At 39.4% G+C, this 23,107-nt stretch overlaps 1 protein-coding gene across 5 annotated transcripts in view; it reads left to right on the top strand.

The window, feature by feature from the left end:
• Positions 1–22,882, top strand: part of PROX1 (prospero homeobox 1) — a 65,611-nt gene extending 42,729 nt beyond the window's left edge. For 3 of the 5 annotated variants that reach the window (XM_064648249.1, XM_064648248.1, XM_064648250.1), the window contains one exon: positions 1,341–7,064. In XM_064648249.1, the coding sequence (XP_064504319.1) occupies positions 1,341–1,529 (189 nt within the window). In that variant the 3' untranslated portion in view covers positions 1,530–7,064. Of the gene's footprint in view, positions 1–1,340; positions 7,065–22,302 lie in introns of those variants that run through there. The other 2 variants (XM_064648252.1, XM_064648251.1) reach the window with 2 other exon arrangements.
• Positions 22,883–23,107: the final 225 nt, after the last annotated feature.

The following is a 23,107-nucleotide window of genomic DNA, read 5'->3' as shown; positions in this document are numbered from 1 at the left end:
TAGTGTTTCCCCAGTGGTGATAGGTGAGTGAGGCTCCAGAGCTCTGTGGTGTCAGGTTATTCATATACATTTCCAGACAAGTTTTCTGAGAGTGGCTTCTAAAGGGAGAAGGACAAAAGCCTGAAGTAGAGAGTAAGGAGGTGGTCCTGATCTGGCAATGTGACATGAATTCAGTAAATGAGTGAGATCTGCCCAAGTGTCTGTTGGTCACAGGAAGGGTTCAAGTGGCTCCTAGGGTAGGTCGGAGAACTCCTCTTGCCCGAGGGGGCAAAGAGTAGGAGTGAGGGAATACTTGCTATTATAAGCATGCTGGCTACTGGCTGGCCATGTATTAGCAGTTGTAGAGCTGTGAAGCCATATTTCCATAGTAAAAGAAAAGAATATCTTTATGGAGATTACCTCAACCTTGCAACTGCCCTACAGTTCATTATAGTCATTGCTTTTGAATCATATAAGGCAAAGGGTAAGAAGGTGGTGCTAGTGCCTGAGACAACTATTTAGAACAAATTACTAAAGTTTGGAGGTAACTGTGGGTTTTAACATTCACCCATTGTTCAGGGGCTTATGAGAGTGGCATGTTCCCGCTAGCTGACTGTTTGACTTACCCATGAAGTTACAGTGACATTTACAAACCACAAATGAGTCTAAAGCATCTCAGCTCAGTAGCCACTTGGAGCACAATGCACCCATTGAAGAGGTTAGGGTGCTATTTGTACACTTACGAAAAAGAAGGGGAAACCATAACGTCTCTTGAGAAAGCCGTCTTATGGGGTTCTCATGCATAGCAGCCAGAGAAGCAAGCTACTAGCTGAAGGCTTGCTTGCTTGCTTGCTTTTAAACTACAAATAACATTCAGAGGTACTCCATTTCTTTGATAGCTTTCAGCACTGGTTGTAACCAAAGTTAAGGACAGAGGTACAAAGGGCTTTCTGTGCATGCATAACTTTCATATTAGTCCTCACATGGAGAGGAGAACATAGCCCTAAATGCACGGGTAAAATATCAAGCAGAGATTTCTTTCCTTAAAGACAATTGTGTTTGTTTCCCCTCCTGCTAATTATATCCTATAAATCCCCCACTCTCCAAACTCAGACAGCAACATTTTGTTACCTACATTCTGTCAGTAGACTTTATAAAGATCTCTAACACATGTTATAAAAGTTATTGCTATAGTACTATATATAACAGCTTTGCATAAGAGAATAGAAGGCTGCCACATTTAGAAAATGCAGGTGCTATGTAAGCCCCTTTCTGAAAGAAAGAACTTAGCTCAGTTTCCTTTGAAGAACCAGAGACTTGAAATTGAAAACTGTATTAATGCCATTGTCTCCTTGTATCAGCAGGTTCCAGAGAGATTCCTGGAAGTGGCTCAGATCACGTTACGGGAGTTTTTCAATGCCATTATCGCAGGCAAAGATGTTGATCCTTCCTGGAAGAAGGCCATATACAAGGTCATCTGTAAGCTGGACAGTGAGGTCCCTGAGATTTTCAAATCCCCAAACTGCCTACAAGAGCTTCTTCATGAGTAGAGAGTTCAGCAGCTATTTATGAATGTATGAAAGTAGCAGTCCCCTTCTGATGCCCAAGTCATGTGTGTCTCTATTTTAATTTCATATATATGTGTATCGCATACATATATATATGTATATGAAATTAGACTGATCCCTCCTGGATATAAGTTTTCGTTTAGTTCCAAGGGGATGGTTATTTTACTTCAGCCTTTGGTTTACTTTTGCCCAAGACCCTTAACATTTGAAGAATCAACGGGGTTAATTTTCAGGGAGAAGAGTTTGGAAGTGTGTAAAAGCCTGTCTTAGCAAGTTAGGGCATTATGTTTAAAAATGCTTTGTCAGATTTATTGCTTGCTGCAAAGTGGCATTTTGTCTTAGTGAGACTAATGTCATGGCACAATACTACAGACAATGAAGTTTATATTATGTTTATACTGCTAAAGGTCTGAACTCTGTGGAGTCACTTCATAAGCTTTGAGCTTTTTTATTTGTATTTATATACTTTTTAATCAATAACTAGATTTTGTTTCATACTTCAAAACAAATACAACATCTATTATAGGTACTCACTCCAAGAAGTGACGCCCAAAAATGCAAACGCTATTCTTCATGCTTTTCTTACAGAAATGACAGATACCCTGCACCAGTAATCAACATGCCAGGTTGTTGTTTCTCTAAATTGCAGCAAGGGATGTTTGCACAAATCAAATACCATTCTTGCAGGGTTAGGCCAGTAATTCATGCACAGTATCGTATCAACCACACTAATTTTGGAATATGGTCAGCTTACTAAAGCGGAAGCATTTCACTCTCCATAGAGTAAAAATGAAACCTTCAGCGTCCTATATTGCCATGTCTTGGTCTTACTTTAAGTGGCATTTGTCCCTAAATTTATTCTTTTCTTAGTCCATTCTGCCTCCCAAGATCCGTTTTCCAGTATACAAAGTTTTCTGTCCATATTTGACATCTGTTCTGAAAGGCGCTTTTTGAATGATCTTGGATATAGTAAAGAGTCTTCACCTCACAGTGCTGAGGCAAAGGGGAAAAAAAAAAAAGGCTTGTTTGTAGCTGTAAAATATAATTAGTCTTTTCCTAATCAGAAGAATAAAAATTACATTTTCATAAAAATCTAATCAAGCATATACAAAAATCAGTGTCCTCCTGGCTATGCAGGGTTCAGATAGCCAAATTAGATTTTTAAAACTACAGTAAGTGCAGCTTTAAAAAAAAAAGAAAAAAATCTATTTGAGCAATGTGCTGCACTTGTCTTCTGAAGCTGGAGCTAGTGTTGACCAAAACCTGAGCTACAGTGTAAAGTCCATGATGGATCTGAGTCTGCCTGAACACTATACCCCGATGTGACAGAAAGAAAGCTGGCTGCTAGTTCTCGTGCTTTCTTTAGTGGCTCTCCTTTTCTCATGTTTTCAGAAAGATATGTTCTCCAGAAGTTTGGGGGAAGGTTGAATATGCTATGGCACACTGTATTTGTCATTTTCTTTGTCGTCTTTTGTACGGATGCAGTAAGAATTTATTGTTATCATCAATAGTATTTTCCTCTACATAATTAAATCTAAATCTTGAGGAAATTCCTAATTAGCTGTGAATTATATTTAGACCATCTAGGATATTGGTATCTTCTTTATTTTAAAATTACATTTTGACTTTGGAGAGTGAAAGTTTACCCATGTGACTAAAGAGCTGACCTGATCATTGCAATTTCACTTCATTTATAAATACTGCTGATAGACAGAAATGTATGAAAGCAATTATTGTTAGCAGAAAGCCTTAAAAACCTGCTGACTTCAAATTAAACAGCACAATCCTACGATTCCCTGTCATTCTTTTCAAACACTGGCAGTATCTGTGGAGTATAGGCAATGCAGACAATAGCATGGGATGAAGTGCCAACATTTTCACTATGCATTAAAAGCAAAACAAATCTTGATCTTAGACTCTCTGAGAGTACCTAATAGTGTATGTATCCTTACAGTAGACAGGATTTATTTTTCTTTATTTTATTTTCTTACATTTTCTTTCATTTTATTTTCTTTTCTTTATTTCATTTTTCTTTTCTTTTTTAATGTGTGTGTGCATGATTTGGTAAACATTACACTTCATAAAAATGTAACTCCAATGAAATCTGAGGGTGAAAATTGTGTTCATGCACTTTTTGATTTATGGGAAGAAGTGGCATAAAATGCTCAAGTTTTAATACAGTAAGTTCATCATTGGCATACCATCAGATACAAAATATAACTGCATTGTCACCTTGGACATAAGAAAGCAAAGCCATACTTTAGTCATACTATGTGGACATACTACTAGCTACCATCTCAATCTGTGATTTCACAGTTGCTTTTATTATTACTATTATATTATCATATTATTATTAATATTATTATTAATATTATTATTATTGTTATTATTATTATTTGGCTGCAATGGGATTCACATAATCTAAATAAGTGAAATTGTGTACTCAACACTTGATGTTGTTGCATTTATTTATTTATTTATGAGTAGCATGATCTCAATAGTAAATGAGGCATAGGAATTAGGAATAGAAATTTCATCTTAAAAACAAAATAAAAACCTCCTTGGTTTGAATAAATGATAATTTGATCATTCCAGTTACATGATTTTTCTGCATTTTATAGCCATATTGCCTTTGTGCCTCCCAATGCACCTAAAATTACAAATACATGTATTCGTACTAAATTCTAAGTAGAATCCAGTTTCTTTTAAATGATCTCAATATTATTTCACTAAAAATGGCTAAAAGGCAGGAGGCTACTTCTATTGTAATGAAAAGTTTACATAGGAAAAGAATTTTGAAATCCATATAGAAACCCCATCTTACCATTCATTTACTGCTAATTCAGATTTATTTCTGCATATAAACTTGAGGTTATAGTCTGTGCCTAGACCTTAAATGCACCAGCGGAAGGATAAAAAAATCCTTCAAAATACCAGTTTTTCCCCCACAAGTACAATTGTTCTTGTGCCTTCTGTGGCTTACAATTTTCATCTTTTAAACTTTATTTTTCAATTACTACAGCTGCAATAAACACTGACTTTTTTTTTTCCAGCTGTTTGACATAATGTTGATAGCTATGCATATTTTGTGTCTTTTTAAAAATTAAAAAAAAAAAAAACAAAGCAGGAGAATACGTTTTTGAAGAAGAGAATTTTTAGAACAGTTTGATAATGCAAATTATTTTTTCTCAATTGTTTGAGCAGCATTCAAGTTTTGAAAATTCTTGTAGAAGCCAATTTTTTGTAACTGTGGTGCAAATCTTGTGTTTTCTTAGCCTGATGAAAAGTAGTATAGAAGCAATATTTCATACGTGACATATGTGCGTATACATATACATATGTAGTCACACACACAGGACAACATGTGTGGTCATATGTATGTATATTTACACAGAAACACACACACACACACAAAATATGCGTATGAAGTGAAAAGCTTACCTTTTTCCTATCTAGATTAAGAACCTATTTTAGACATTTGTTATGTTTTGTGAAAAGAATGTTCTATTTGAAACTACAAAACATTTAATTCTTACTGTATCTCTGGTTGTTTAATGGGAACGTTTCACATTTAATGGTAAACACGTGGAAGATGTTAGAATGTAGTAATTATTTAAGAAGGTGTTCACCCATGTATTCCTGAGGTTTGCTTTGTGCCTCTGAGTATTATTTAATTAAAGTGTTTTAAGTTTGAAGAATCTTTGTTACTGTACCAGGTATGTGGGTGAACATTGAAAATCGAGGGGAACTTTTATAAAGCAATGTAAATATTCAACCTTATGGCTGTTCTTGCATAAAGACATAAGATTTTAATAACTACATTCTGAAAACATCTGTTGAATTTATAAGAAACACTACAGTAACTGTGTAGATAGTTGAAAGCATTCTTGAAAATCCAGCTCTCTACTTTTAAAAGTTAAGTCTCTTTCATCAGATGTCAAGGGAATGGGTAATACAGTTTCTGTAAAATTGCAGAATTTTTTTCTATGTATATGAAGTCAGTTAATAGAAAAATGTTTTTTTTCCACAGGTTAATATTAATTAAGAAATAAAGGTGAAGATTTTGTGGCTTTAAAGATAGGATTTTCACCAGCAGCATTGAAAGATTATACATATATATATATACAGAAAGATATATATATATATATTAAAAATGGAAAGTGGTTTACAAAACCCCCAAAATGAGCACTGTACATGAGAAGTGAAAGCAAAAACTATATTTGCCATGTGTATTATATAGCAATCATTGGTGTTAATAGTGCAAATGTTTCCTTCTGGTACCAACTATGTGTTTGAAAATTCCAATACGCATTGTTTTCAAAAAGCTCCCCTTAAGGAATGTAACTGGTTTATATGAGTAAGCAGTTACTGTATTGCACTTAAATGTTCTGTTGAAGGAAATGCAATTTTGTTTTCTGTAGAACTGTTGGTTGTAAACCATCTATAAACTGAAGCTAAAAATGCTCATATTTAGAGCTGGGATGAAAACTGGTATTTAACCTTTGTATCTTCTTAGGAATATCCTTTTTAGTGTATGAAAGGTGGTGGCACTATGACTTTATTTAGTCTTTTCATCTGAGCCACAGTCACCTCTCTCCCAAAGCAGCCACCTTCCAAATGCACAAATACTGGGATATGTAGAAACAAATCTAGAAGAAACAGTGAGCTTACATTTTTCTCCAAAATCCATACTTTCTGCATTAATTGTACCACTAGTGAGATAGTAGACAAACACAATAACCATCTCATTACCATATATCGTGGAAGAGTCAGAAACTAAAAAAAGAAGGAAAAAAAAGCCTCTTAAGGTTGGTTTTAATGCTGCCCAGAAGAGTCAAAGGTTAAGGTTTAAACTGATATTGTCCCAGCCATTACTCATATGTATATAGTTACAAAAGTGACAAAACACTGCCTTTATATTATTTAGCAATATGTTGTAAATAGCATTATTAAGCTCTTTTTTTTTGTAATAAAGACCCTTTAATTTGAAGATAGTACAATAACTGAACTGATAAAGTCGATTTTTGATTTTTTTTTATTTTATTTTTTAGCTAGAGGCAATTTCAACTGTGGATTTTTTTGTTGTTGTCTATTGTTCTGAAGACTTTGCATAATTTATTGGTTTAATTTATCCTAATTTATTTGATGAAGGTGTACAATTTTGTATTACCAAGGATGTACTGTAATATTAATTGATGACAAGATAAAACAATAAGACTCCCCTGTCCGTTTGGAAAAAAAAAGGTGCAGTAGACAATTGATTGAAAAAAGTTACAATTCTAGCTTGGCAGCTACTAAATTTAAGATAAACACAGGAAAAATGTTTGGGGGGGGGGTGGATTTTATTTTGTGTGTTTAAAGCTTTTGTATACTCTCCAGACTTTTACCTTTTTGCTTTGTACCACTTAAAGGATACAGTAGTTCAATTGCCTTGTGTGCCTTCCATCTTCTCTAAACTGAATGTATGTGCAGTATATATGCAAGCTTGTGCAAAATAAAATATAAATTACAAGCTCATTGCCATTGTTTATATTTATTTCCAAAAGTTTATATTGCCCCACATCAAGAGGTGAACCCCCGGACCACTCTGCTGTGGCCAGGTTATGCCTAACACTGTGGTCCTCTGAAGGTTTTCTTTTCCCCTTAGTTCAAATTATTTATTAATGAAACCACCAGCCCTCTTGCAAAATGGATATAATGATTTATCGCATCGGTGTCCTACCTCCAGCACAGCGCCGGTTAAGATAATGAATGTTATTTTGCAATAGTCTATCTGACAAGGAATAACTCCCTGTAAGAGACCTGTTATGTCTGAGGTATACACAGCCCTTTAAATAAAATGTAGCCAATGTGAGCTAGAAAGTACTTTTATTTATACTGTTTAATCATTTCCTGGATATGCCTGCCGTGCTGGTGTCCTGCAACAGGAGGTCCCTCAAGTTGGGTGAATGCAAGGATAGTGCTTGTTGAGATGTTGTTCACATTTGTTACTGTTACCAGCTTGGCATTGTTAAGGGTAGTGACCAGATACCATTCTCTGTTGTTTCTCTTATAATCCGTCACTCATGGATCACTTCCATTTCAAGCTGTATCATCAGTAGGATTATATATAACTAGTCTGTTCTTACACAGTTCCTCAAGATGTATTTGTTCATGGTTTTTCTCTGTTCCTTCACTGTGTCTGCTGTTTCATATGTATCTTAAAATTTTGAAGTTGAGTGAACTTCTGATTTACATCACTGTGTTTCAGATACGAAAGGTCTCTTTTTGGCTTAGAATTAGTGCAGATGGCAGTAAGATGGTAGCTTATTTGGATCACAAAATCATGCAAGACTTCTCTGATTTTGAAGGAGAAGCATGTTAAAAATATGTTTTGATCTGAGGTCATTTATTTTCAGAACCTTCTGTGATTCAGCCTCAGGACACTGTAGAGCTGAGCTGGAACCTGAATCCAGCTTTAGCTACATTGTAACAACTAAATAAATACTTCATATCTGCAAGAGCAATTTAAACTCCATGTCTTTTCATACAACCGGAGTTGCATTTGCTGGGCCACATCAACAACAGGTGTAAAGGAGGTCAGTGGAAGGTTATGAAGTTACATCTACATAACTAATAGTCATTTAGGTGTGAGATCTTCTCTGGTTTTACTGCAAAAAAATTGCCTCTCCTAGTTGACGTTTGTCCACATTATCAAACTAACATACTAGAAGCATTTCCAGGTCAAAGTACCTGATATTCAAGTAATTTACTAAGGGGCTGGCTGCCTCACAGCACTTACTGTCTGTGGATCCATGCTAAAACCATGGCGTGGTGGGCAGGGCAGACTGCAGTGTCTGAAATGATGAGTGTGTCAAGGTCTCTGGCTCATCCACTCCAGAAAGCCTCCAGCTTTGAGGAGGTCCTCTTCCAATCATGGTTCGGAGCAAGCACAGGCATCCCAGGAGGGAGCTGCTGGGAAACCATGAAAATGTTTTCCTTGTCGGGGGAAGGCAAAGAGAGGGTGAGGAGACTACAACCCAGCAGCTGGCTAAGCAAGCCCTAGCAAAGGCTTACAAAGGCAGCTGCAGACTACATGGGAGGGCTCATTCTTGTGTCAGTTATCAAGAATTAACTAGATGAGGGAGAGGGCGATCATCCTCAGGTACCCAGTTAATGGACCAAAGGATACGAGCTGCATGGGTAATTGCTAGCTCTCTCTGTCTCCTTATCAGTTTTTCTCTCAAATATACTAGTTCTGTGAAATACAAGACACTATTTCCCATTTTACCCTGCAGCACACAAATCTCTAAATAAGAAATTCTAGCTATTGGCATCTCAGAATGCTGCAGGAGTTCAGAGCTAGACTGGAACTTGGCAAGTAGTCCCTGTCATTGCAGAGGGCCAAATCAACTTTCCCAGGCTTCAAGCACCCTCAAATGATCCAAATTTTGCAGATCTGGCCATCTGTGCTTGGAAATCCTCAGTTCCCCTAATACCTGGAATTTTTACAATAAGGAAGATACTATGTTCTAGCTTTAAAATCATAAAGAAGACATGAATCATTCCTAAGCAAGGCAAATAGAGCAATTTTATGTCAATGAGACCATCACTAGGAACTGGGGTCTTTTCACATCATGTTACTGAGAAACCAAATGTGGAAGACTGCATTTTGTCATTTGAGAGCCTGAAAGAGTTAATTGCTCTCATTTTCTTGGTCTGTACCCTTATTTATGCCCAGTCTAAGTTGTGCCAACACAATTTCTATGGAGATGATCCCTTCTGATCCAGTCTTTCCTCTTTGTTAGGAGGGAAAGGGAGAGTTGCAGCATATGACTGACTGCAGTTAGGAAATAATGGCAAATAAGTCAGTCACTCTGTGCAGTGGGTTACAGTGTTTCCCCAAACAAACTAATCTTACTGACTTTTAAAATGTAGCATGGCATTTATTTTAAGAACACAATACGCAAAACTAAATCTTTGCTAAAGCTCATGGTTGAATGGGGCTGGAGGGCTCCCATGATGAAGGCGGAACTGATAGATTGAAAGGGCTGTGGGGTAGGAGGGTTGTTTCCCTGTGTGATCCAAGTGTTTGACCCTCTGGGCTCATTGCAAGGCCTGTCTGTTCTCCCAGCTTTTCAGTGGGCAGGGGCATTTGGAGAAACTGCCTATTAGAGCCTGATAGATTGGTGAGTGCAGAAAATCCATCAAATGCCATGATGCCCATTTTTGTGTACAGTTTATTAGCACTACTAACATACCTGTGCCTCAAAGAGATGAAAGAGATATCTTTTATTTAAATATTACAGGTTTTTTTAGACACTCAAATGAATGCTTGTTGGCTTAGGTTAGCCTGACTCTTTCCAGAGCTGCAGAGCAGAGTGAGACACTGACTCTGCTTCAGAGAAAGGACCCCCCCACCTCTCTCTGCCCAGAGTCTGCGAGGCTGTGATTGCATTTTCATGAATAAATCCTAGGCGAGTGAATAGTGGTACTTTCCCATTTATTTGGGAATCAGTGTGAAAAAACAAACAAACAAACAAACAAGCTATTTGCTTCACAACAAAACACATGAAAATGAACTGCTGTTCGCACTCAAAGGCAGTTAATTGCATGCAGGGTTTAATTTTATTCTTTAAAATTATACTTAAGGTTGAGTCTCTATCTAGGCAAAGGAAAGGGGAAAAAAAAAGAGAAAGATGGCACAGATAGTTAAAGAAATACTACTGGCTCCAATGTAAATATGTTTGCAGTTTTGCAAGAGACCTGCCAGTCAAGCAGCTGTGGGAGGTAACAGGGGAGAACGCAGGAGAGGAAAAAGTCTTGTGGCAACAGTGGCCAGTTTCATTATGGCTACTGCCAGACTGTGAAACAACTCTGGGGGCTTGAAATCCTATTGCCTATTAAAACTGGGCATGACAGCTCTTTTTTATGCTTCACCAACCAGAGATGGAACTGTGTCCTAGGGGAAATAAGGAAAAATATTTATTACAAGTGTTTAACACCTTTTAGTACAAAACAACCCTAATATGCAGCACTCAAGGATAATTCCTGCCAGCACATGTAAAACCAAGGGAAATCGCTTATCAGCTCAATAATTTGGTCAGAGCTTTTAAAGGAAGAGATGATGTTCCAGTCAAAACCATAAGCCCAGATTTCTCTGAAGTGGAGGCACTTTAGATTTTTATTTTTTTATTATTATTATTTTTACAATTTCTCAGTAATCCGCACAAGGCTCTGACAACACACCCACCCCAGGGACTGCATGGCCTGACTCGGGCTGAAGATTGGCCGTTCAGACTGGAGACTTACCTGCCCCTCACACACAGCAATAGTGGCTGGCATATTAAAGAAAGCCATAGGAGAGTTAGGGGTGGATCTTGAACAACCCACGAGGCGGAGGTTTGAGCTACTTCAAAGGCTTATCTGAAAACCGCGCACCCTGAGCTCGTCTTACACTGCAAACAGCCTGGAAGCACAAGAATGCCCAGATCAAGGGGTGTATTTCCAATCTTTCCTAATAAATTTTGTGTGTTTAGAAGCAGTGAAATTCACTGCTTTGTTACATGAGCCTATGCATTATGACTTTAGGCAAAACCTAGATCTGATGGGGAGCTCCACCATGCATTGAGCGCCACAGGGAAAAGTCTCGAGCACTTTCAAAAGGCTGAGCTGAAAATCTATTCATGCTGCCAGTCGCATGTCCCCATTTTATAGGCAGTGGAATGGAGGCATGAGACGGTGGCACCATCTCCCCAGGACCCCCCATCTGCCCTCTGGAGAGCCAGGAACAGCGCCCAGTCTTCCAGCCCTGTGCGTTACTCATTAACACTCCCGTTACTCGTTAACAGCCCGCACAAGAGGTTCCTGTGCAGCCCTCCCAAAGACCCCAGTTTATATTGTGCAATCGACGCACTGCTGCTGTTTCAGCTTTATCTCCTAGCAGAAACCTTGCTTTCAGCCATCCTTTTGCATCTTTGCGAGTGACCGGAGCCAGTATTTTAGAATACTGTTTACCCAGCCATTTGCTTTCACAGAACCTGGGGGGAACCGCAGAGGAATTAGAAAAGACCATCCCTGGTGAGGATTTCCCCCTGCCCATGAGCCTGGTTTCTCCCTTCTTGGTGCTGGTACACACCATCAGGAAGGTCCTGCTGCTTAAACGGTGTTTCTGCCCTTCCTGAAATTTCCAGAGTATTCATCAGACCTTCACTGGGCCATGGCCAGCTGCTGGCTGCGGCACAGGGAGGCACAGCACAGCTGACCCAGTGGCTGGCAGGGAAAAGAGCAGGTCAGGGTGTGCTGTGGTGGGGCAAGGGGGGAAACCTGGCTCTGCCAGTGAATGACCCTGTGCAAAGGGCCGGGCAGGTGGTGCTGCCTGGGGCCACAAAAGCTGCTCCTTACTCTGGGCAAAGGTACTGGGGTTCAAAGCTGGCGGGCCAAGAGGGCTATGGCAGTGCCGAAGGACAGCAGGGGCAGAAAGGGTCTGGACCCCCCATCAGCGGGGGAAACTTTCTAATCAGTGGGGTGAAGCTGGTGCCCAGTGGCGGGCCCTTCATGCAGCTACCTACCTGTCTTTCCAAATTTCAGTACCATTCTCACATCTCTTTGGAGAAGGGAAGTGGAAGACTGTGGTTTTGACAAACATGAAAATAGTATCAGCCCCAGCAAATAAGCATGTATGTTGTCCTCAGCAAAAGACCTGTACAACTGTCCAGGGATTCTGGATACAGTGCAAATTGCAAAATTCAGGATTCATCCAAAACATCATACTATTTTTTTATGTAGATAATATCAGTAATTTGTAATAATTATTATTGTTATTATTAACCTTAAGGAACTTTGTTATTCCATAAATATAAATAAAGTGTAATAATCCTTAATCTGATTTCAAATGACCTGAAAAGAGGATCAAAAAAGTGCAAGACAGCTATACAACAGGGGAGAAAATGGGGGGGGGGGGGGGGAAGGGGGGGAAATGTGGGTGAGGGGGGGCAGTGGGAGTGTTGACTGCAAAGAAAGAAAATTATCCCGATTCTAGCACTGCTGGAAAAACGTGAAAGTTATTGCCGCACAAAGAAGCTCTTGAACTGCTCTGCCTTCCAAAATTTCTACTGCACTCTCTGCAGTTACTTGTGTATGGCAGAAGCAGCATCTTTGTATTATATGAACAGTCTGCTTCATAATCAAATACCATCTGTCGCTACATCTGAACTTGTTTTCAACATCTGTGCGTTCTGGTCTTAACAAAGCTTTAAAAACTAATTCAAAAACTTTCACAGATCACTGACTAAATATGTACATTTACCATCTTTCATATTGGTTTAAAATATTTCTTCTATAGCTGCATCCCCTTGGCTGGGAATAGTTAAGATGTATACACTGAGTTGCTTTATTAAGCTTATTTTCTAATGGCCTTGGGTAGCCAAGTGCAAAAGAGGGACACTTGCTCAGGCACCGAGAGGACCCATCATATTCTTTCTTGGTGCCAATACAGTCCCTTTCTGCCAATGAGAAACCTGAAAGTTGATCAGCTACCATACCCCAATTACTCAAAATGACACTACAGATAAAACTGCAACCAAGGGGAGAATCAACTGTATGGCTTATATGCTGCTAAAGTGTGTCTGAACAAATGGTGAAGTAAAATCATGAGAGCCCTCAGGAGGATAAGTACGTTGTTACTTTGCACATGCTTCAGAAATGTGAAGTACATCTTTACAGAACTTTTGGCCAACCCCCTGGCAGATGTTGACCAGTTTTGCTTATGTATACATCAGTTGCAGAACACTAAAACAGAGATTGGAAATTTTAATTTAGTCAAGGCAGTTGGGCTAAAATGATGGCTTTTGTTGAAACCATTAAATAGAGCTGCCTAATGAAGTACAGTACAGCACTGGCAAACCGAGCCCTGATGAGATGCAGCAGCTTCCAAACTGCAGCCCTGGAAAAGGGAAGAAGGAAGCTTGCAAGTCTTTAACTAAAGTGGAATGGCGACAGCTCTTGTAAAGCTGCATTTGATTTTGTGTTTGAGGGCAGATGCACTTGTACATTATCGCCCTGACATTTTAACCATTAGTTGGAAATGTGCCGGTGCAGTTCCTGCCATATATTTCTCAATCCTATTTGTTAGAAAGTGAGCTAATAGACAGTGTGATGAAGTGATCATAAATTCACTTTCAAAGGGCATTTGGGTTCAGAGCCTAAAGATTGAATATGGCAAATTCTTAGGCACATGGAAGAAGGTGGGGGCCAGGAGGGTCATTCTCACTGATGGGTTCAGTGATTGATTCCACTACAGAACTATATTTGCCCTTTACTTGGCTGTTTAACACAGAATAGCTATAATAGGTTCCCGATCCATTATTCCTCTTCTTCCTAGGGTCACTATGAAGTGAAAGAAAATATAACCTTGGCTGTGATAAAATAAACTTTAACATTATCAGGTGTTTGGAAATTGGAAGTTGTCTGATTGCTTTATATAGGATACACATAAACACACACACACAAAGGGTTATAATATAATCCTCCGTGCTGCCCCTGACAAATGGTTATTACCATTCAGTATTGGTTTTTTTGCTCATGGAATAATATGGTGTCATGCAAGTCCACACAGCCTTGAAATTCTTCTTATTATACACAGCCTTCCAAAAACCACATGCAGAATGCTGCTCTTTTAATGGTGATTAGCAGCATTTTTTTAAAGATAGGTGGCTTAGAACAAAATTTACTTTGAGAGACAAAATAAATTATCTGAAAGGCAAGATGAAAATGAGTGTTTTAGCACAAGGCAGCCCCAAAATATTTTCAATAATTAGGAGAGACTTATGTTCCATTTCACTGTTTTATGTGTTATATAGTATAGAGCAAGTGCTACTGTAGTTAAGTGTTTGTCAGCATTTCCCTTGTAAATCCTGGTTTTCCAGAGGGTTGGTATAACTTGCCAATTTCAAATCGCACTGGGCTAACACTCACTATACACATTGTCAGCCCAGATGCAAATTTCTCTTGTTGTTATTACCGAAAATGAAATCAAGTGAAGCTGCTGGTTTTTAGTTGATGGCAAAAGATGATGGTTTGGAAGTGGAGGATGGCAGTGGTGTGTGTGCTTTTTTTTTGCTCCTACTTGGGTTTTTGTTGCTGCAATGGTCTGATTCAAATGGGTTTATTTTGAAAGGGATGTGTGGGGAAGTTATGCGTATTTTTATACACCCCAAAATATAAGTGACACTTAGAGGACTAAGGGAGACAAGAGGACAGCATTCTGATATGGTGCAACTTACTCCATCAGGCATTTGGTATTCAGGAGTACACCTGCTGACCTCCATCCCGAGCTTTAGTTCTGCACTGTAAAGGCCCTAACATGCTAATAAAGGTCCATCCAGCAGCCAAATTGTGCAAGAAAACATGAAATCATTTGCCTCAGCTGGAGCAACTCCTGTGAAGCACAAAAGCAAACCCTTGTATTCTCCTCCCAGCCTTTGGGACCAACATTTTGAATTCCAGCAGAACCTTATAAACACCACTGACTGAACCATGAAAAAGGGGCCAAACTTCCTTCCTCAACATCCCCAAAACCTATACCATTCCACAATGGGCACAGGAGAGCACAGGACTTTGGGGCTGCAGTCCTAAATGTTCTCTGCTTGACAACAGACCACAGGGGCGTGTTCTCCACTTTTAATTAATTAAAATTAATTTCCAAACTTTAAAAAAACAATTCTGAAACACTGCTGTCCTCCTATTGTTGAATCTTTTCCTATTTAACACCCACTTGGTTTTGTTAACTGGAGAAGGCTGTACTGAGATTCTCTCAGCTGCTTTCCTCTCTGAATCCAGGCTAAAAGCAGATTTACACCAGTGCAGCCATATATTGTAAGAGAAAGTGAAGAAATAGGCCTGGAGTCAAATGACTGTGTTGGGGAGTGTACTTTTAGATGTTTACAAATCTAGAAGGTTTTCTGCAAGTAAAGGAATGGGGACTCCCTGGGTGAACAGTTGTTACCAGCTCAAGAGAGGCTAAAAAGTGGCGATACCACACTCCAGTTGCCCTGAGAAAGACAAATTGGAGAATATGTTCATATCACTTAGCAGATATCCACAAGCCTTGTAGTACTTTTAAATCAGACTCTGCTGATGTGACTTGCAGAGCTGTCAGTTTGGGGGGGTTTATCTTACTACTGTTGGAGGTGTTGGGGTATGGCTTGTGATATTTTTGGTGCTCTGGACTGAGAGACTAAGGTCAGCAAAAGAGACTGTGACAGTGTAGGTTCAGTCTGCGTATAGTAACAGCAGGTTAATTTTATAAGCCATTGCTCAGGTACCTGCCTCCAAGATCTGCAGCAATCAGAGCTACCCCATACACCACTTTAGCATAGAAAACAAGGTCTGAATTAGTCACACATTATTTTCCCCTCCTGGAAAAATACTTAGGTAGATTCCGCTTGAAGACAAAGGGCAATTCCCTGCCTATTTAGTGTTAAGCTAGAATGCCACTTTTATTCTATATCCAAGCCCCAAATTTATGTATATTGATGCATTCCAACACAAAAGTCAAGCTTCAAGATCAGAAGATCCCAGCAAAATGTCAAGATATTTCCACACAAAAGAGAAACTGGATTTGTCCTCTATGTAAGACATACAGCAGATAAAACCAATAATACCTTATCTCCTCCCATAACTTCCTGGCCAGGAGCAGGAGCAATATATATTAAGATATCAATTGACTCTTTATAGGATTAAGTAAGGAACAGCTGAAATCAGTCCTTGCTTTTATTTGAGTTGAATTCATCCAGTCGTAGATCTGTGTGGTAACCACCTATAATAAAGTAATAATAGCAATAATAATAGAGCTTTGTACTTTTACAGCATCTTCCATCGAAAGCTATCTCAGTGTGCTTCATAAACATTACTCTTGAATCAGTTTCTTCAATTCCTCCAGTTTCTCTTCATCTTTATCTGTAGAATCTGCAGTAATATGATAGCATGGATAGCCTTACAAATAAACTAAGACAAGCTGTTATTTCAATGAAATATGGAGAGAACAAGGTAAAGTTATTTGAAAAATATGAGAAAAATTCAGTAGGCTGGAGGTGGCATATGTTCATTTTGCTAACATATTATGTGCTCAGTTAAGGATAAAAGAAAATCCATACATTCTGCTAGGTTCACTGATATTCTTGCATTAAAGGAACATAAATCAACGTGAACCATTCACAATGTCTTATTTCTCAGACAAAAAAATGAAGAAGAAAAATATTAGTGAAGAAAGTTTGGAAATTCACAGTTTTTGCTTCTTTATGACAGATAATAAAATCTCAGTCTTATGATCATACATTTCACATGTATGTAAGTCATGGCATTGAAAGGTGACAGGACATGTAGGTGTGGGTTGCAATTTGAGGCTCCCCAAAACAGCAGGGCTCTCTTCACCTAGAGTTATGTGGGAACTAGCTCAGTAAACATAGGTATGAGACAAATAAGAAATACTAACAAATATTGACATAGGTATTGCATTCAGTGTCTTGAACTGACTTCAGAACAAGAGAAGAAGATGCTGTTTGCTTAAAAAAAATCATCCCTGGAAGCTTAGCCTGTCTCCAGTGGAAAACTTCCTTGAATGAAATTCCCTCAATGTGGACAGCCAGCACAAAGCCCATATACTACTTATCTTGTGGTAATTCTTCTTCTATTTCTGTTCTTTAATTCCAAGTGAAAGGTAAGCAAAATTTAAAAGATGAGGAGAATACATGAGAATGCACAAAATTATGCAAGCAGGCAGATTTGGGAGAAAAAATGCACAATTAAGAGGAATTTTCTAAATGGAAAGTGCTTCTAAGCAGGAAAATCCCGATCTTCCACCAGTATCAAAGGCCTTTTCCCTCTTGCTTTGTGTTAGGTTTGAAGATTGTCTCCACAAAGAAGCTGGTCCCTATACAACTAAGTCTCCATTTCCTTTGCTGAGCAAGTCCAGTCTTGAATCAAGCACAGTGGAATGCTGGGAGAGTCAGAGTGAAAGGGGGACAGGCAGTGAGCTCCAGTGGAAGACTTAGACAAATAAGAACCCTGTGGTCCATGCCTCAACTTCTCCACTCATAAAATACAAGCAGTAGTAAGTATCTTCCTGTGCTAATTGTTTTGAGACAGGCTGTCTGTGTAAACGTTAAGACTACTACCAGTTATTATACCTTCAATAATTTCATTCTGCCCTCCTTCTTTTCTCAATATGACAGTGACTGTAGTGCTAGCCCAGTAATTGGATATTTTCATGCCTCAGATTCACTGGTATTTAATTTTTATATCATTCTCAGAACCTATCACATATTTGTTTTGATTTATTCAATATTGATCCTTTCTCTGACTTTCGAGCAGCTATCACCTTCCCTGCCCGTTCTCAGGGAATCTGCCAAGCCAGCAGTTTGTGATTTTGTCATAATACATGTGTTTCATTTTCTGAGTGGCTGTCACAAGCTTCTGGATCTCACAAATGTTACATCCCCTCTTTTTATTCACACGTTCTGTAAATTGAAGGTTCTCAGAGATGGGCTTTTCTTGTGTGCAGAAGCAAGGCTTTTTGTATCAGTTTGCAGGATAAAAATCTAAACCTGTTTTAGCAGAGAAAGAGGAGCTTTATTTTTGCTGGATTTGAATAAATGCTCTTATACAGCTTTCTACAGTGTATTCACTGTGCACAGAGAAAAAAGAAAGCTGACTGAGGCGAACCTGGGGTAACATTTTCTAAAGTGTCTAGATGACTTGAGCAGGTTTCACTTTGTTAGCAGTCACTCACCTTTTTCTTGTTCTCGGTATACAAGTACATCCCCACTTCAGAAAATAAGTTTAACATATTCTAAACTGCCTTCCCCAAATGTGTTCCTTGTGAGTTCTCTCACAGATGGTAGTCTTCTGGAGCGTGGCCATGACAAGAAGGCCAAATATCACCAATCTTAAACATTGTACCATTAGAAACTACCCTCCTCCAAGGAAGAATAAAGCAAAGCCTATGCCATGCTATGTTAAGAGCACAACCAGCAGACCATGGGAAGTTTTCATCCCCCTCTATTCAGCTCCATCTGGAATACCACCTCTCACAATCTTGGAAGTCAAAGAGGATAGTGAGAACCTGGAAAGGTCCCAGCAGAAGGCTACCAAGATCATTAGGGCTAAAGCACATGAATGCTGAGGAACTGTTGAAGCACCTGGTCTTATTTAAGGTGGTGAAGAGGAGGCTAGGAAGGAAGGAAGGTCTCTAGTCAATATTTGAAGGGTAGTCACAAAGACAACCAAGCTGTTCTTCCTGATAGTGACAGACAATAAAACAAGGAGCAATAACCATGAGCTGTGGCTCAGAAGATTCAGAGTAGACATTAGGGAAAATTTACTCACTAGGGAACTAAGTTCGTAGTGCAGGAACAAGTTACCCAAAAGCTGGTGTCTCTGTTCATGGAGGTTTTCAAGACTCACTGGGGGAAAAAACCCAAACAAACAAACAACAAAACAAAACAAACCCAGAGCTGACATTATCTAGCCAATTAGTAATAGCTGTGCACTGAGCCAGAGGCTGAACAAGACAACCTCTAGGACGCTGTTACAATTCATACTTCTATGGTCAAAAAATGTTAGGGAAGTTCAAAGATACTTTTCCAAGGAGCCCTCGGAGAGCATACACATGTACACACTAACAGAGGGAGAAATCAAACAGGGCTTCCAATACAAACAACTTCCCAAGATATTCTGCCATCAAAGTTAACCTCCTGTGATCTCCACAGGCATTTGAGAGATGAAGTAGGGTAACATATAGCAGTCTGAGAAAAATAGTCCCTGTGTTATTTACAGTGAAGTTTTTAGTCTTATCTCCCTATGAAATTCTTGTACCACTCAGGAAACCCCCAGCTTTCTGCAGAAGCAACTGCCAGTTTCCTCCTAGATCTCTTTTTCTCTCCAAACTGTTTTCCCTTATTGTGAGCTTGCTTTCTTTCTAATTCCACAACATGACATTATTTGAGTATTGCCTCTATTCTCTAGGAACATGCCATCTTGTGTAAAACTGACATCTAGGTACTTGTCTCCAGTAATTTCCAATCTGAGCAGCCTCAGAAGTAACTGGTTAATTAGAGGTATATGCTGGGGGTCTGTGTCCCTTTCAACAGTTTATGCTGTAGCACTCAGGGGAAGCAATGGTGGAAAAATATATCCTTTTCCATATAGAAATATCTATATAGATAGATACAAGCAGCTTACAAAGTAAAAGACAGTTTTGCACCTAGAAATGCAGAGATGGGGCAGACTTTGGCATGGATTCTTTTCCATAAACGTTTTACTGCATTACCATTTCTGCTATTGCGTCCAGTGTCACCAGGGAATGGTTCAGCATAAACACCTCCTGAGGAACTGTTCCAGAGCCTAATGCCAACCTGAGACAGCTGCTGATGCTGAACAACATCATCAAGGGCCCACTGTCCCTTCCTGCCACTCCTCCTCCTTCACTACCAGTGAAAGAACTATGAAAAGACCAAGAGCTGGTGTACAGCCAACAAGAACTAAAGATCTTGCAGCTGGTTGTACCACCTGTGCCTTGTGAAATTCCAGCCAAAACAACGTCCCCTCCCTTCCCTCAGATAACCCCTTTATTAAGGAGAAGGGCATCACATTTGATAACTTTATAAGCAGAACTGACACGTGCACAGCAGCAGATATGGAAGGCAATTGCTCCTGCTGTCACTAGTGGCTGTGGACGACTGACCGTCTTTTGTGGGTGTGCTGGGGCACTCTGGGGGAGCTGTCTAGTATGTTCAAATCCACACGCAGTGTGTAAGCCACATTGTGCCAGATATATATAGCTGTTCAATGCCACCCTGCTGAGCCAGTGCCAGGACAGATCACATGGTGCTTGCTTTATTTGGGCTGGTTTGAGGGAGATGTACAGAATCCATGAGTGAAAGCGCTGATACATGCTACTCTGACACAAAAGGAAGAATCCTTCACTTAGGGCCATAGAGCAAATCCAATGTTCTGGATTCCCTCGTTAATATCAAAGGGCATTATACATATGTAGTCAGAGTACATTGTCTCAGGCCATGTTCCACCACACAGCTCTGAGGGGGGATTTTGCTTGAAGCATGATAGAATTGAGTCTATAGCCATTAACTGATAACATTCTTCAAGCAGCAAAATATCAGGCGTGTTTGTTTTTGTCTTTTACTAGCAATTAATGTTTTGATTAATAATTTTTATTTTAACTGGTCTAGAAATGGGAAAGAATCAGTTAAGATGGAAATTATGCATCTTCACTCCATCTCATTCATGTATCTTTCAATTTATGTGTTTCATATGTAGCATGACCTTACACTTTTGTCCTGCTTATGTCCACATCCTTATTTAATTCAGTTCTGGTGGATGCTAGAAAGAAAAAGACCCTAAACAAATACATCTGGGTATAACCAGGGGATTAGTTATGATTACAGTGCACACCCTGGTGACAGTAATGGGAGAGGTAAGACCTTACTTTTCATGGGTGCTTGGCCTAAAGGGAGGCTCCTGATGCCAACAGGAGCACTGCCTTCAAAAACATAATTGACCATCTTTGACTCTGTTCAGTGAAGGGCAACAGCATTCATATATGCTGGCTTATTAGAAAATATCAGCATTGTAGCTTTTTTATCCAATTAAAAACATCTGGCACTAGGGTGATCCAGCTGGCAGCCCATGGATCCGTACCTAAGTTGTGGAATGGCTGAGCCCATCCCACCATGATTGCCTCAGCAGAGATCAAGAGCAGCTGTTAGAGTAGGGCCGAAAGCTGAGCACCTCTGCTGCATCTCTGCCCAACTGAGGGTTTCTAGACATCACCTGGAGGCAGGACCGTTGCCCAGGGCACAGCTGGAGGCAGAGAGGGTGGACCTCTCCTTCGTCTGACCCACAGCAGGGAAAGGTGGGCTAGGGTAGGAGCATCAGCTCCTCTACCCAGAAGTTTGGTTTTGCCTGGTATGGAGTAGCTGGGAATCTGTTGTCTATTAGAAACCGATCTCCTATTGAGGGTCACCCAACATTGTACTGGAAGCACTGGGAATATTTTTATATGATCTCTCAAGATAGAAACTAGCTGGCAGGAGGATTTAATTTTGCACACTTAGTTCTCCCTAGCAATTTCTGCCACAGAATTTGTACTCTTCCTTATTGACTCTGCAGGGTGGTACTGAGAGGAAATACACCATGACCTTCATCAAAATAAGAAGTACCATTAACATAAGTCCTATTCTTTCTCTGCTTTCCTCACAGAGTTAAGCGAGGCATAGGAATCATCAAATTAAATGGCTGGGTCAGCTTAATGTAATAAATCTATTAGTTCATATCATCATATATTTGATTTATACTACCATAGACAATTACTAGCATGTCATTTCTTTGTTTAGGGATTTTTAATTTGAAAGTGTTCTAATCCTTAGTGTCAGCTGTTCCTGGTGGGTGATGACATATCTACTGTGAGTGAAACATTCTGATGACATATAGAGTGTAGGAATCAAATGTCATAAGCATAAATATTTAAGCAATAAGACATGACAGGTAGAGCATTTCTTGGCGATTATCACACACCTCGGGTGGTGTTATGATGAGGCATTTGTCCAAAGGCCAACTGACTTTAACACACTAAAAGTAGCAAGATTGCCTGGAAATGTGCTGCTTGAAGTGTCTTATTGACATTTTTCCCTTCTCTTGATGATTTCTTCATTTTCTAATGGGACCCTTAAGGAATTACCATTTCTTTCCTCTGAGACAGGGAAAGCTTACACCTTCGGAAGATCTGAGCAACCAAAACTACATGGAAGGGGAACCTGAATGAAGATGGACCTAAACCTTAACAGAAGACATACACTGCCAACATTCACAGTCCGAGTGTGGCACAGAAACAGCAGGTCTGGCATTTCCTACTGTAATAAGTGCTTTCTGAATCAAGAAGAGTCCGCATGGCAGTGAGGAGATGAGAGAATTCTTTAGCAACATTCAGGCTACAGACCACATTTGAGGAGAAAATACCATATCATCGTCACTTAAAGGATGTTTTCTATAGTTGTTTGCTCTGGTTTAATAGCATTACCTTTCTTATGAATCATATAAGTCTATGCTGTGAAAAATAGAGGTTGGTCTTGACTGAAACCATATAAATACATACCTAATCTTCAAAGTTATGGTTTCAGTTTAATCCATCCAATATTGCCAAAAGCCAAACTGAGATGAACCAGCCTAACTTCATTGCAAGCAACTAGACCATTTATACCTCTGAAGCTCAAGTCTCTTGGGCTGCAGAAGTGCTGTTAAATAAAACATTATACACAAAAATAAATGTTGAGAGCCTTCAATGTCTATAGTACTTTTTTTCCTATTCACTTGCTGTGAAAGAGAGGAAACATACGGAAGAGTTTCCTAATTTGGCCAGGTCTGCACCATCCATGGCAATGTCTGCTGTGATTACAATACCTCAGCTTTTTGCATAAGTACTCAGCTGGCCTTAATACAAGTAGGTAGAAGAATATATATACACATCTAGTGCACCTCACTGAGGAAAATTACGGGCCACATTCGTG

The sequence above is a fragment of the Pseudopipra pipra genome, chromosome 3, assembly GCF_036250125.1.
Source record: "Pseudopipra pipra isolate bDixPip1 chromosome 3, bDixPip1.hap1, whole genome shotgun sequence".
NCBI classification, from domain to species: Eukaryota; Metazoa; Chordata; class Aves; order Passeriformes; family Pipridae; genus Pseudopipra; species Pseudopipra pipra.
The sequence above is the reverse complement of the archived record's forward strand: the minus strand, read 5'-3'. Positions and strand labels throughout refer to the sequence as shown.